The 15,575-nt window shown below is 43.0% G+C and overlaps 2 protein-coding genes across 2 annotated transcripts in view; one reads left to right on the forward strand and one right to left on the reverse strand.

The window, feature by feature from the left end:
- Window positions 1-1,752, reverse strand: part of LOC139413596 (arf-GAP with GTPase, ANK repeat and PH domain-containing protein 1-like) — a 39,868-nt gene extending 38,116 nt beyond the window's left edge. The window contains exon 1 of the mRNA XM_071161176.1: window positions 1,384-1,752. Coding sequence (XP_071017277.1) covers window positions 1,384-1,546 — 163 coding nt within the window. The 5' untranslated portion in view covers window positions 1,547-1,752. The remainder of the gene's footprint in view (window positions 1-1,383) is intronic.
- Window positions 1,753-4,589: 2,837 nt separating this feature from the next.
- LOC139413599 (tetraspanin-31-like) lies at window positions 4,590-15,573 on the forward strand. Its single transcript, XM_071161181.1, has 6 exons — window positions 4,590-4,804; window positions 6,753-6,920; window positions 7,186-7,266; window positions 10,866-11,006; window positions 11,339-11,449; window positions 13,139-15,573. The coding sequence occupies exons 1-6, from the start codon at window positions 4,742-4,744 to the stop codon at window positions 13,211-13,213; spliced, it is 639 nt and encodes a 212-aa protein (XP_071017282.1). The 5' UTR covers window positions 4,590-4,741; the 3' UTR covers window positions 13,214-15,573.
- Window positions 15,574-15,575: the final 2 nt, after the last annotated feature.

Genomic DNA, 15,575 nt, shown 5'->3' on the forward strand with positions numbered 1-15,575 from the left:
TGGTACCATTCCATTTACTCCATTCCAGACATTATTATGAGCCATCCTCCCCTCAGCAGCCTCCGCTGAACTATATGTATAGCTAACAACTACTATAGCTAACGTTAGCTGGAAAATGGTTGTTGAAAAATTGTTATACATAGCTAAATATGTCCAGTTATCTAATTGAAGTTAACTGCTTAACGTTACCCTGAATTTCTCTGAATGTTGCGCCTCTTGTCGACATCAGTGGTCTTCATAGTACTTCCTCAGGTTGGAAAGATAAAAGAAAATCTCCTCGAGGGATGCCATTGAAGTGCAAGCTACATACAAACAGAAAGCTGCAATAACAGTTGTAGTAGCTTGCTTGCTATCTAGCTAGCTAACGTTAGCTTAGCTAAATAAAACTGTCTGGCTAGGCATGCTGAGGTATGCCTAACAGTAGCTAGCAACGTTGATCTATAAAAACAACAAATTATGTATTCCTATTTGACAATATGTACAAATGCATGGTAAAGAAATTGTTCTCTTTCCAGTCCTCTGAGGCAGCAGGTAGTCACCGTCAAATACACCATCCTTAGAGAGCAATTTTGAGGTAATAATTTTGCGCGGACTAAGCGAGCGTTTTAAACGGTGAACTATAACTCGAACTGCCCGCATCCCCTACGAGGTCAAATAGAGCCAAGCAACCAGCATAGCAACGGGCGCTATGGTTCATTACGTATTCCGGTCAGAATTTTGCAAGTTCAAGCAACAGCCCTAGCAACAGAAGCTAGAATGTATCGAATCCTACTGTGACGTAGAGGTTGGACGCTATTTGGCATGACAGGCCCTCTTTTGGGTTCTCAGCTGAAAGTATGGACCACAGATGGTTCCAGGTGAATTACAATCCCCAGACTCTATTTGGAACTTAACTTTCATACCAGCGAGAACGAATCTTTCAAATACAGAAGATACACGTACTGTATGCAGTTTAGCAAAGTTGCATCTGGCTATAACAGTTTCCTGCCGAGATATGAGACATCTTCTCACCTTGTTGCTGGCATTTCCATTGGGCCATTCCATATTTCCCTCACAAGGCTAAAGGGGACGTCCAATGACCCAATGTAATACAATGGAATTGGAGTCATGATATGACCTAGCTAGACACCACCCTGCACACAGTCTAAAAAGTCTGACAACCAATTATTGTGTAACTGAATCATTTGAGCAAGGCTAAAGGAACAGATGCAATGCCATATCAAGCTGCCAGCACTTTTAAATTAAGTTTTAAATGGGTTCATTTTCGTTACAGGTAGGCTATAATTTAATGTCAATGTAAATGCACCCACGATTTTTGCGTGATAAAGTAGGTTGATGGGAGCCAATAGCATGCCCTGGGGCTAGGCCTATTGCATTGCTTACCTTGGATGCTGTGAAGGTAAACTTTTAAACCAGAGCGAAGCTGTTGGTCGTCGACCCTCTCCAACTGATTGAACACTTTGGCAAAGTTGTTCTGTACAGTTTCATGCCGCCGTACCTCGGCCCGAATCGCATTGCAAAGCGATAACTTGTTACTGCTGTTCATCTTGACACCTGTCTCCGGAGATTACAGGCGCGAGATTGTCATTCGTTATCCAATTGAGCGCGCTTCTCCAAACACTTCAAGCAAGGCTAATCGAACCTTTGCATTTAGCTTGAGAACGTCTGTCTGTAGCCTACATCATTAATAAAAAAAAATACGTTATTAATTTCAGCAAATTTCCTGTTGCATGTTGAAATATCTCCGTTTGTGCCTAACAATGTCTACTTCCTTGTTTTAAAGCACCGCATTAATGGTGATGAGTTTTGTTTTGTCCTCGGAAAATATGTGACACCATATGAAGAGAATATGTGTGTGCAGTGTGTGGCTTTGTTGCTATACATATGAAGTATATGGCATATCATATGATATGTTTCAAGTTTTAATGTCACGTGCACAAGTACAATGAAATGCCTTTCTTGCAAGCTCTAATACTAAAAATAACATAAGGTTGAACAAAAACACACGATAAATAAGATATGAGAAGAACACGAGAAAGTAAGTAAGCATACTATATCCATGGTCAGTCAGTTCCAGTACCATATTTACAATGTCAAAATCAAAGAAAATTGTAACATGCTCCGAATACAACAGGTGTAGTAGACCTTACGTGAAATGCTTACTTATACAAGCCCTTAACCAACAATGCAATTCAAAAAATTGAGTTAGGAAAATATTTACAAAATAAGATGAAGTAAAAAATCCAATTAAAAGTAACCCCACTCACCATCAATTCTCGTTGCTGCGACTTGCTTGCTAGTTGAGATTTCACTAGTAATGTCAAGTCGGTTTGGCTATTTGTTTAAAGTGTATTAGTCTATAAATAAATCATTTTGCCAAAATTCGTCATCCCTCCCATGTCCTATTCGACTGTAGATGTTCTGAAATGTTACTCCCTCCTCTATGTTTAATATAACACACATACATTAATTATTAATTATTAATTTAGGTTAGGTTTGTTCTATAGAATGTATTTGACTCTGATATGTGCCACAGAAAGTATTTGACTCTAGTTACAAAATTAAGGAAATTAGAAGGGCGGGTGTTCGGCAACGCCATTGCGAACCCAAGCCAAATATTTTCAGACTCCTGAGGGGGAAAATGTGTTGTCTTGGTGTGTTTGGACCATGATAGTTTGTTGGTGATGTGGACACCAAGGAACTTGAAACTCTCGACCCGCTCCACTACAGCCCTGTCGATGTTAATGGGGGCCTGTTCAGCACTCTTTTTTCTATAGTTCACGATCAGCTCCTCTTGTCTTACTCACATTGAGGGAGAGGTTGTTGTCCTGGCACCACACTGCCAGGTCTCTGACCTCATCTCTATAGACTGTCTCATCATTGTCGGTGATCAGGCTAACTTACCACTGTTGTGTCGTCAGCAAACTTAATGAGGGTGTTGGATTCGTGCTTGGTCACCCAGGTGTGGGTGAACAGGGAGTACAGGAGGGAACCAAGCACGCACCCCTGATGTGTTGTTGCATACCCTTACCACCTGGGGTGCCCCGTCATGAATTCCATGATCCAGTTGCAGAGGGAGGTGTTTAGTCCCAGGGTCCTTAGCTTATTGATCAGCTTTTTGGGCACTATGTTGTTGAACGCTGAGCTGTAGTCAATGAACAGCATTCTCACATAGGTGTTCGTTTTGTCCAGGTGGGAAAGGGCAGTGTGGAGTGCGATTGAGATTGCGTCATCTGTGGATCTGTTGGGGCAGTATGCGAATTGGAGTGGGTCTAGGGTTTCCAGCATGATGGTGTTGATGTGAGCCATGACCAGCCTTTCAAAGCACTTCATGGCTACCGACGTGAGTGCTACGGGGCGGTAATGATTTAGGCAGGTTACCTTTGCTTTCTTGGTCACGCGGACTATGCTTGAAACATGCAGGTATTACAGACTCGGTCAGGGAGAGGTTGAAAACGTCAGTGAAGACACTTGCCAGTTGGTCCGTGCATGCTTTGAGCACACGTCCTGGTAATCCAAATGGCCCGCGGCTTTGACCTATTTTAAGGTCTTGCTCACATCAGCTACGGAGAGCGTGATCACACAGTCGTCCAGGAACAGCTGGTGCTCTCGTGCATGCTTCACTGTTGCTTGCCTCGAAGCGAGCATAAAAGGCTTGTCTGGTAGGCTCTCGTCACTGGGCAGCTCACGGCTGGGTTTCCCATTGTAGTCCATAATAGTTTGCAAGCCCTGCCACATCCGACGAGCGTCAGAGCCGGTGTAATAGGATTCAATCTTAGTCCTGTCTTGACACTTTGCCTGTTTGATGGTTCGTCTGAGGGCAATGTGCAGGGATACTGGAGTCAGTTATCACATGGTTGACCTGTGTAAATCGACTCGAGCTTCGCAACAATATTAGCTGTCATAAGTGTACAGCCGGATAATAATTTACAATAATTCCAAATATGGTTAGGAAAAAAAGACGTTGCGCAGTGGTCTAAGGTAGCTAGCTGTAGCTGTGTTCGAGTCCAGACTCTGTCGCAGCTGGCCGCGACCGGAAGACACATGGGGCACGCACAATTGGCCCAGCTAATCCGGTTAAGGGAGGGTTTGGCCGGCAGGGATGTCCTTGTCCCATTGCGCACTAGCGACTCCTGTTGCGGGCCGGGCGCAGTGCACGCTGACATGGTTGCCAGGTGCACAGTGTTTCCTCCAACACATTGGTGCGACTGGCTTCCGGGTTAAGTGGGCATCGTGTCAAGAAGCAGTGCGGCTTGGTTGGGATGTGTTTCGGAGGATGCATGGCTCTCGACCTTCGCCTCTCCCGAGTCAGTACGGGAGTTGCAGCAATGAGACAAGACGGTAACAACAAATTGGATACCACAAAATTGGGGTGAAAAAGGGGTAAAAGTAAAAAGAAATGTAAAATACAAACAATTATAATTATAAATCCCAAAGCATATGTGTTGACATATGCATGGATATTTTTGCAATATTTGATCATTTATTTGTAGTACATGGTCTCGACCATGATGATTGGTTGAAATATATAATTGTTGATATATCTAAACCAATGACAGACAAGTGAGAGCATCTCTCTCACCACGCCCACTGATATTGACAGAGACAGGATATAGGGTTGTATTGTTGAAAGAGTGAGCGGTGCTTCCTCAAGCTTCGGTTTCGTGAAAGTAGACAACATAGTGAACAACGACCAGAGGGAAATATTCCTTGTAGTTGGCAAAGTTAGAATATCTTCAAGATGGTTTGTGGGGGATTTACGTGTTCTAAAAATGCTCTTTGTTCTCTCAACGTGGTGTACATGGTAAGTGTCGCTAACTGGCTGTTGCTAATGTTTCCAGCTAACGTTAGCAGAAGAATGATGATGCTAACAGTGGTAGCAGCAGTACTAGCACAGAGCTAACTAGGATCAATGTCCACTATTGTTTCACTGAGATTTAGCTAGAAGCAAACAATGGACACCAATTTACTGTCATCTGCAAATGTTGTCACTATCAACAAGTTAGCTACTAACATTTATCTATGATTTCTGAAGGAGTAACGTTAACCAGCTAACGCTAGCTAGCTAACATATGATTTCACAAGATATTGAAAATGATTACACAAGGATGTGTGGCGCTCATAACAGGCAGTAACGTGACAAATCATTTCTGATGATTGACTTGATTACCCGTTAGAGGTTGAATTGTATTTGTGTCGGGTATAAACATGATGGAAGGGTAGCTAGCTACTGTACGCTAATTAACATTTGATTGTATTTGTACCCATTCAGAGGGCATCAGATATGCTCTAGCTAACTCTATACTTTACGTTTGTCAGATGACATAGCTGATTCTGTTGACAAGTGACGGGTAGCTAGCTATGTCACAGACCTCGTGATAGTAAACATAGACAACAGCATTATCTCTGTAATGTCAACCACAGCCATAACTAGAAATTATCTGTATGTACGAGTCATTTGAGGGTTGAAACTCCAGTCATCATACATAGCTAACTGTTATTGTGCCCTTTAATGACCATAGCCATAATAATAAGTTTCATTGCATTGCTACTGCACAGGGAACACATTGATATAAGATTAATTATATTGCTGCACATCTTGACAAGTGTTCAATCAGATATCCTGTGTTGGAAAATCTAAATGGTTTACATAGTCAATTTACACATAGCACTGACACACTTACCTCCCCAGACATGCCACCAGGGATATTTTCAAAGGCCACAGGTCCAGAACAAATTCAAATAAACATACAATATTATACAGAGCCAAGATTGCATGGAACTTCCTTCCATCTCATATACCGCAAGTGAACAGCAAACCTGGTTTCAAAAACCAAATAAAGCAACACCTCACAATGCTTCTCCCCCATGTGACATACCTTTTGTGTGTTTGTACTGACATGTATGTGTAACTGATAGATGCACATGGACACTATATGTTAATGTTTTTAAATGTATGTAAATTGTAAAGTATTTTGTCTGTAATGTCTTTTTCATCATGCGTCAATCCCTAGTAAGGCTAGCTTTCGCCATTGGTATCAGCTAATTGGGATCCTAATAACATTAACAACAAAATCTCATGTATCAAATCTGTTGCATACGACTTGACACAATTAGATCATAGACATGTGAAGGTCTTGTGGAAAAAATAAATGTTAGCCAAGCACACATTCACAATAAGGTCTTGTCTCGTACCTAAAAGGTATATACCCCCTGACTGTTTTGGGGACAACCATTTTAAAATAGCAACCAACAGTCTCTGTGTTCAAGGTACATATTAGATTAGCTAGGCCAATTTTCTTTTTTTTCTGGTATAGCCTGGTTGTCACTAATAAAGGTTTACTTGTAGTTCATAGACACCAAGATGGACAAAAGTGTGCGTGCGTACGGGCAATAGTCAGTGTCCGTTTCTTTGCCCATGTCTGTGTGTATTAGGGATTCATATTTTCCCGAAAATCAACCAAATTACAATACCGGGAATAATTCATATTTATCCTATGGGTCCTGGGAAATACTGAAAAGATTATAAGTGCCCATTTTAAAGCGTTTGAAAGCTAGATATGGTCACTATGCCAGGGTTCTCCTCAAATAATGGGTGCTGCACTGCCTTGTCAGCTTGGCTGCACCACTATGTAAAGATTGTAAGTGTTCCCGGGACTGTCCCAGGAGTTACTCATGTTATTCTCTAGTGTGTAATGTGTCAGTGTTTGTCTCATTCTCCCCTCACTTAGTTTCTCTCTCTTTAACCCCAGTTGGTTGGTCTGTTGCTGATTGGCGTGGCAGCGTGGGGGAAAGGCTTCGGCATCGTGTCCAGCATCCACATCATCGGCGGGGTCATTGCTGTGGGCGTCTTCCTACTGCTTATCTCCATCGTGGGTCTCATTGGAGCCCTCAACCACCACCAAGTCATGCTCTTCTTTGTATCCTTTATATAAAGGGCGTTTACAATCGCAACACACTTTACAATAAAACAATACAATTAAGGAGATCTTTACTGTTGGCCCTATTCATACCAGTATGGGCAGGCAGAGTTGGTCTATAATGTTCCAACAGTCTTTGGTATGGGTCACTGTGCGAGTTTTGTTTTACTTGACTGAATATGGGTCAGTAGTAAAAATGTATTCTCTCAGTCTGTGTGTGCAGCCTTTGAATGTTGGTCTGGTTCCTTGACTGCTTCTCTCTCAGTACATGGTCATTCTGTTCCTGGTGTTTCTTTTCCAGTTTGGTGTGTCCTGCTCCTGCCTGGCTATTAACAAGGGACAGCAGGTAGGTGTGTGTGTGCGTGCGTGTGACCTCTTCCAGCTCCTGTTTTCTATTTTATGTCCCATCGCTCTCTGTCTTTCTTATTGCACACTGCTCTCTATATATGGACGTGTGGTTGTCCCTTGCCTACTTCCGGCGCGTTCCTAGGAAACTATGTATTTTTTTATGTGTTATTTCTTACATTGTTACCCCAGGTAATCTTAGGTTTTATTACATACAGTCGGGTGGAACAATTGGATATAAGAGCAACGTCCACTCACCAACATTACGACCAGGAATACGACTTTCCCGAAGCGGATCCTCTGTTTGGCCTACCACCCAGGACAATGGATCGGATCCCAGCCAGCGACCCAAAACAACGGCGCCGTAGAAGGGGCAGACGGAGCGGTCTTCTGGTCAGGCTCCGTATACAGGCACATCGCGCTCCTGAGCATACTACTCGCCAATGTCCAGTCTCTTGACAACAAGGTAGACGAAATCTGAGCCAGGGTAGCATTCCAGAGAGACATCCGAGACTAACATTCTTTGTTTCACGGAAACATGGCTCACTCGAGACACGCTATCTGAGTCGATACAGCCATCTGGTTTCTTCACGCATCGCGCATCTCTCTGGTAAGAAGAAGGGCGGGGGTGTATGCCTAATGATTAACGAGACGTGGTGTGATCATAACAACATACAGGAACTAAAGTCCTTTTGTTCACCTGACTTAGAATTCCTCACAATCAAATGCCGACCGCATTATCTACCAAGATAATTCTCTTCGATCATAATCACAGTTGTGTATATTCCCCCCCAAGCAGACACATCGACGGCCCTGAAATAACTTCATTGGACTCTATGTAAACTGGAAACCACATATCCTGAGGCTGCATTTATTGTAGCCGGGGATTTTAACAAGGCTAATCTGAAAACAAGACTCCCCAAATTCTATCATTGTGCTACCAGGGCTGGCAAAACCCTATACCACAGTTATTCTAACTTCCGCGACGCATATAAGGCCCTCCCCCGCCCTCCCATTGGAAAAGCTGACCACGACTCCATTTTGTTGCTCCCAGCCTACAGACAGAAACTAAAACAGGAAGCACCCGCGCTCAGGTCTGTTCAACGCTGGTCCGACCAATCGGATTCCATGCTTCAAGGTTGCTTCGATCACGTGGACTGGGATATGTTCCGCATTGCGGCGAACAACAACATTGACGAATACGCTGATTCGGTGTGCGAGTTTATTAACAAGTGCATCAGTGATGTTGTACCCACAGTGTCTATTAAAATATTCCCAAACTAGAAACCGTGGATTAAACTGAACGCGCAAACCACTGCTTTTAATCGGGGCAAGGTGACCGGAATCATGACCGAATACAAACAGTGTAGCTATTCCCTCCGCAAGGCAATCAAACAAGCTAAGCGTCAGTACAGAGACAGTGGAGTCGCAATTCAACGGCTCAGACACGAGAGGTATGTGGCAGGGTCGACAATCAATCACGGACTACAAAAGAAAAACCAGCCCCGTCGCGGATCACGATGCCTTGCTCCCAGACAGACTAAACAACCTTTTTTCTCACTTTGAGGACAACACCGTGCCCCTGACACGGCCCGCTACCAAAACCTGCGGGCTCTCCTTCACTGTAGCCAACGTGAGTAAAACATTTAAACGTGATAACCCTCGCAGGCCCAGACGGCATCCCCGGCCGCGTCCTCAGAGCATGCGCAGAACAGCTGGCTGGTGTGTTTACAGACATATTCAATCAATCCTTATCTCAGTCTGCTGTCCCCACATGCTTCAAGAGGGCCACCATTGTTCCTGTTCCCAAGAAAGCTAAGGTAACTGAGCTAAAGGACTTACCGCCCTGTAGCACTCACTTCCGTCATCATGAAGTGCTTTGAGAGACTAGTCAAGGACCATATCACCCACACCCTACCTGACACCCTAGACCCACTCCAATTTGCTTACTGCCCCAATAGGTCCACAGATGACGCAATCGCCATCACACTGCACAATGCCCTAACCCATCTGGACAAGAGGAATACCTATGTAAGAATGCTGTTCATCGATTACAGCTCAGCATTTAACACCATAGTACACTCCAAAGTCGTCATTTAGCTTGAGACCCTGTGTCTCGACCCCGCCCTGTGCAACTGGGTCCTGGACTTCCTGACGGGCCGCCCCCAGATGGTGAGGATAGGTAACATCTCCACCCCGCTGATCCTCAACACTGGGTCCCCACAATGGTGCGTTCTCAGCCCTCTCCTGTACTCCCTGTTCACCCACAACTGCGTGGCCATGCACGCCTCTAACTCAATCATCAAGGTTGCAGACGACACTACAGTGGTAGGCTTGATTACCAACAACGACGAGACGGCTTACAGGGAGGAGGTGAGGGCAATCGGAGTGTGGTGTCAGGAAAACAACCTCTCACTCAACGTCAACAAAACAAAGGAGATGATCGTGGACTTTAGGAAACAGCAGAGGGAGCAGCCCCCTATCTACATTGATGGGACAGTAGTGGAGAGGCTGGAGAGTTTTAAGTTCCTCGGCGTACACATTACGGACAAACTGAAATGGTCCACCCACACAGACAGCGTGGTGAAGAAGGCGCAGCAGCGCCTCTTCAACCTCAGGAGGCTGAAGAAATTTGGCTTGTCACCAAAAACACTCACAAACGTTTACAGATGCACAATCGATAGCATCCTGTCGGGCTATATCACCGCCTGGTACAGCAGCTGCTCCGCCCACAACCGTAAGGCTCTCCAGAGGGTAGTGAGGTCTGCACAATGCATCACCGGGAGTAAACTACCTGTCCTCCAGGACACCTACACCACCCGATGTCACAGGAAGGCCAAAAAGATAATCGAGGACAACAACCACCCGAGCCACTGCCTCTTTACCCTGCTATCATCCAGAAGGCGAGGTCTGTACAGGTGCATCAAAGTGGGGACCGAGAGACTGAAAAACAGCTTCTATCTCAAGGCCATCAGACTGTTAAACAGCCATCACTAACATTGAGTGGCTGCTGCCAACATACTGACTCAACTCCAGCCACTTTAATAATGGAAAAATGTATGTAATCAATTTATCACTAGCCACTTTATATAATGTTTACATACCCCACATTACTAATCTCATATGTATATACTGTACGCTATACCATCTACTGCATCTTGCCATCTTGATGTAATGTATCACTAGCCACTTTAAACAATGCCACTTCATATAATGTTTTCATACTCTACATTACTCATCTCATATGTATATACTGTACTCTATACCATCTACTGCATCTTGCCTATGCTGTTCGGCCATCACTCATTTATATATTTTTATGTACATATTCATATTCATTCCTTTACACGTGTGTGTGTGTGTGTGTGTGTGTGTGTGTGTATAAGGTAGTTGTTGTGAAATTGTTAGGTTATATTACTTGTTAAATATTACTGCATGGTCAGAACTAGAAGCACAAGCGTTTCACTACACTTGCATTAACATCTGCTAACCATGTGTATATGACAAATACATTTGATTTGCCTTGTGTGTTGCAGTCTTTGCCATTCCGCAGCACTCCTGTCACTGTCCTCACCTGTGTGTGTTTGGTCTCCAACCCAGGTGAAGCTGTTGAGTGCTACGTGGGCATTGATGAGCAACGACACACGGCTGGGCGTGGAGAACAAGTTGAACTGCTGTGGGCTGCTGGACAACAACCAGAGCAAAGAGCAGTTCAACGAGGACGTGAAACTCTGCAATGCGGTGAGGGAGACACACCAGTTTGCTCTCTGCGCTCAGCCTTTAAGGCCTTTCTCTCCGGATGTGGTTCTCTGCATGTGGTTTAAGCCACTCTGGTTACTCTCTGCCCTCAACAGCTTTCCCAACCTGTCTTAACCATTACAGATCAAAAACAAAACCAGCACTGGACTGCCTATTATAGGTAGAAAGAAAAAAAAAAAAAAACAGGATCGCAGTAGACCGTAATCTTATGGTTGGCCTTTTACTCTTTATGCAGATGCAGTCGTATGTTTGGACTTCCTCTCTTTATGTGATTGTTGTCTCATTGAAGGCTTTCTCGCTCCCTCTCTGTGTAGCCCTGTAAACATGGCGGGTCATGTTTCTCCTGTGGGGACTTGATGCTGCAGCACGCTGCAGAGGCTCTGAAAATCCTGGGTGCAGTAGGACTCTTCTTCAGCTTCACAGAGGTCAGGAAACCGCTCCTGACTATACCTATAAGAGCTAAAATACACACATCACAACACTCACACTCATCCCTAAATGCACAAAGGGGGGAATTCCGACCTGAGTTAAACACTTGTAAATGGTTTGTAATTCTCTTTTTTATGCACTTTTCTCTCCATGCGTATTCTGACCTTGAACTTAAGCACGAGAATAGCATACTATTCACCGGCTATTCGTTTGGGTGGAGATTTAAGAAATGACGATGTCACACCGAATTCTGACCTTGACTTAATTCCCCTCATAATTCCACCACATTTACGCGCAATTACTAAGGTTGAGCAACAACATCTTTATTTTTTTCCCGGAAGGACTAACACCATACTCCATGCACTGTAATTTACAAATTGACAAGAGATTGATAAAAGCTAGGTAAATGAGTAAGCCATTTGGATAAGGGGATTGTAAATAGAAATTACAATTGTTTGAGATCTATTTTATCTTATGATCACTGGAGACAAATGTGAAACCAGATATATATCAGCAAACTGAATCATATCAACATATTTCCTTTTCCACAGTGAAGTTATGAAATGTTGGTTTTATACAGTAACTTGGGATGAAAGGAGGCTCAAGCAAAAGGCCTCTGTAGCCATGCGCAAATGACAGTATAGCGCCAAACCTATAGAGTTGATTTATGATTTCTACAATGTTTTACTTATAAGGCCAGACTTTTCAGAATTATTTTTTATGTTATTATTATTATATATTTTTTTGTATCGTGTTAGCCGCTTTCGGTAGCCACCATCAGTTATACCCACATTTTATAATTGTCACTGACTTTAGTGTTGGATTTCTTACATAATTCCATGACATTGTTAGTTTGTTCATGAGGATCACTAGCGGATCATATTAGGCTACCGTATTACAAGTTGTGCAATAATTTGGGACATGTAGTCTATTTGAGTCATTATGGAACTCAGACCACACGTAGCAGGTTAAACCTGGAGCCTGGCGCACTGTTCACAATGACTGGATTTTGTCACCACAGTTGCATGATTATTAGGGTAGATTTATAGGACTACTGTTCAACCCCTATTGTACACTTTTTTCACCTTCCAATATTTCATGGATCGAACGATTGAATATGTAAACTTTCAGGATGAATCAAACCACTATTTGATTCACAAATGTATTTTGTGCGTAAAGGCTCTCTAAACCAGCTTTTTATTATTCATAAATACTATCCTAACGCTAAATTGTATACAAGATCAGAGCTTCTTTTTTTTTTGCCCAATTGGTGCTGAAAAGGAGACGTGTGTATATTTACATGGCTTTCTTTCATTGAGCCCTAATATTCTGAATTGTTCTCTCCATTTATTTTAGTGAATCTGTCAAATTCTAATTAAAGGTAATCCATATTTAAAGGGATGGCTTTAGATAAATGTACTGAAAACTCCACGGGGAAATCTGTTGGCCAGCAAGTGGGAGTGTTTTCAGCGGTTTAATTAAATATATTCAGCAGGCGCAAGGGCCCACGCCTGTAAAGCCCATTACACAGCTGCATAAGGTAAATCTGAATACAAACTACGGAGAAGTGTGTGAGACAGGCGTACATTTCCTTGGTCTGAATCGGGGCCCATACAGTACAGGTGAACACTATCACCATATACAGACACACATACACACTTCTCATGAATGTTGTTCTGTTTCAGATCTTGGGTGTGTGGCTGGCTGCACGTTACAGGAACCAGAAGGATCCAAGAGCCAACCCCAGTGCGTTCCTATAAGAGCAGAGCGTGAAGAGGTCCACAAGTTACGCACCATGATATAGACATACACCAGGGTACCAAACATACACACACACACACACACACACAAAATACAACATTGGAGATACACAGATGTGCCAATATGAAAAGAACAACACACACTCGCAGCCTGATGCCAATTGACAAGCCACTAAGTACCTTCTGGTTCTCACATGTGCATACACACGCACTGGGGAAGAAAAGGCCATGTTGGTCTGTACAGTTTCTTCTCATGTATGATAGGATTGTTCAACAGCTTTTTTTTTGTATGTCAGTGTATGTCAGTGTTTCTCAACCTCTGGTCTGTGGACCTGCACTGCTCTTTGGGATAATGGGGACCACTCCCTCAGATGCTAATACTTATTTACTTTGTTCTTAATTAGAAGTTTTAAACAACACAGTTCTCCAGAGGTATATCTGGTTCATGTTCATTAGGCACCAAACAGAAGAACATGTACAGAAACAAGGAGGGACCTGCACTTTTCCAATAAGAAAGTTTTTATTTTCCTTTCTACGTTTTGCTACGGTGTGCTCTAATGAATATGAGCCTGTGCTCACTAGTCCCTGGGACCAAACCAGTTGAACGACCCCATTCAGAGACCCCTCTCCCTATCTGTCCATGATGTGGTTAGACTACACAGACGCAGCACCCTGTGCACCAACTACCAGCATAGCACTGTGTGTGATGGCATACACAGAATTGATCTTATTTTAACCAAGAGAAATCTTTTATAATTTAAGGGTTTTGTCTATACCAAAATTTTTTTGCAATTGTGACAATTTTACATAGTAGGCTTCTGTTCATTTTTAACAAGATGTCATTGTGTGCGGTGTGGCCATCAATATTTCTTGGCAAAGAGAGCGGTGCCATATAGATCATGTCATGTTAGTGCCTCGAGTGGGAATTAGATTTTGTGCCAAACTATTGATTTAAGAGGGGATACTAAATTGGATAGTCTATAGTGACATTTCTCTTCCTTTGGAGCTAAAACATAACACTTTAATGGAGTTAATGATGAGACAGTTCAGACAAAAGTGGGTGTAATTCAGTTAACCCCCCCATCCATTCACATAGCACTTTATTCAACACATGCATTTGCTCCTGTATAATATTACATTTGTTTTGTTTGTGGTACTATGGACACCAGAGGGCGTTTGACACTGAGTAAAAGTTGTCATTAAACAATTCATCTGGACCACCAGAGTTAATTGTGGAGATGCTATGGGAAATGCAACATGTTTTTCTCACATCTCTCCTTGGCCTGTCCTGATATGCACCACCATCACCTCAATTGTCTCTAGACAGAGCTAGGACATTTTAACATATTTAATGAATGAACAAAACATGTTTGCCAGTGTTGATCGTTGTCACACACTCCTTCATAAAATAAGTGCAGCCAGTTTCAAAAGTTGAGAACAGACTGCAAACTGTAGTCTGGAGATTGTAACACTTTGATTAGGAATATACAATGAAGGGAAATGTAGAACTACAGCACAAAGCAATGGGCAGCACAGTTTTTGGATGATCTAGCTTAAGTGGTGTTCCACTACCAGTCTTCATATGACACTGAACCATTTCAACCATCTGATCCTTTTCTGTGCATATTTGTTTCCACTTGATCTATTTTGTAATTAACCTGAAAGTGTTTTCCTAGTGGCACTTTGCCTGATTTTATTTATTTGCCTGTCATTGGAGGAAATCATTTTCTATGGCCAACAATTATGTTGCGATCTTGGAGGAAGTTTAAAACTAGGGATGTGCCTGTAGCTTTTAACCACCTGCCTAAATACTTTGCATACCAGTGACTGTTCACAACACTTGTCAATTTGCAGTGTCTTAAAACTGAGAAGAGTTGAGGAATGAGTTAAGTATTGCCCTTAATGGTAACCCTGCTAAAAGCCTTTGGTTGCACAATGCCTCTGCACAGCAATGGGTTGTCAGAGTTAGTATGTTAGTCCCCTGTCACTTAAATGAGTGATGTGGCACTTCCAAAGGCTGTGAGACTGCCACTATACGTCCTGACTCAAGGTTTTGACCCTAAACATTTGAAAGGTTTTAGTTCCCCTAAAGTTTGTCCATGATTGACAGAATGACTCATGCTCACCATCAGTGTTGACTTCCTGTTCTAGATTATGACAATGACTCAGCTTCCTGTTGCTTTTCAACCAAATGGCACCCTATTCCCTATATAGTGGACTGCTTTCAAGTAGGGCACTATATACGGAACAGGATGCCATTTGGGACTCAAACGTTCCTACTGTGGACTTGATTGCCTGCTTAACCTTAAGGTTTCTTTTTTGTGCAACTCGTTTTTCCTATTAAATGTCATGATTCAGGAGC

This window comes from Oncorhynchus clarkii, chromosome 7 (assembly GCF_045791955.1).
Source record: "Oncorhynchus clarkii lewisi isolate Uvic-CL-2024 chromosome 7, UVic_Ocla_1.0, whole genome shotgun sequence".
NCBI classification, from domain to species: Eukaryota; Metazoa; Chordata; class Actinopteri; order Salmoniformes; family Salmonidae; genus Oncorhynchus; species Oncorhynchus clarkii.

Coding starts and splice junctions, on each gene's coding strand:
- LOC139413599 (XM_071161181.1), top strand. CDS start 4,742: ATGGTTTGTGGGGGATTTACGTGTTCTAAAAATGCTCTTTGTTCTCTC. Junction 7,267..10,865: donor CTATTAACAAGGGACAGCAG/GTAGGTGTGTGT, acceptor TCTCCAACCCAG/GTGAAGCTGTTGAGTGCTAC. Junction 11,450..13,138: donor TCTTCTTCAGCTTCACAGAG/GTCAGGAAACCG, acceptor GTTCTGTTTCAG/ATCTTGGGTGTGTGGCTGGC.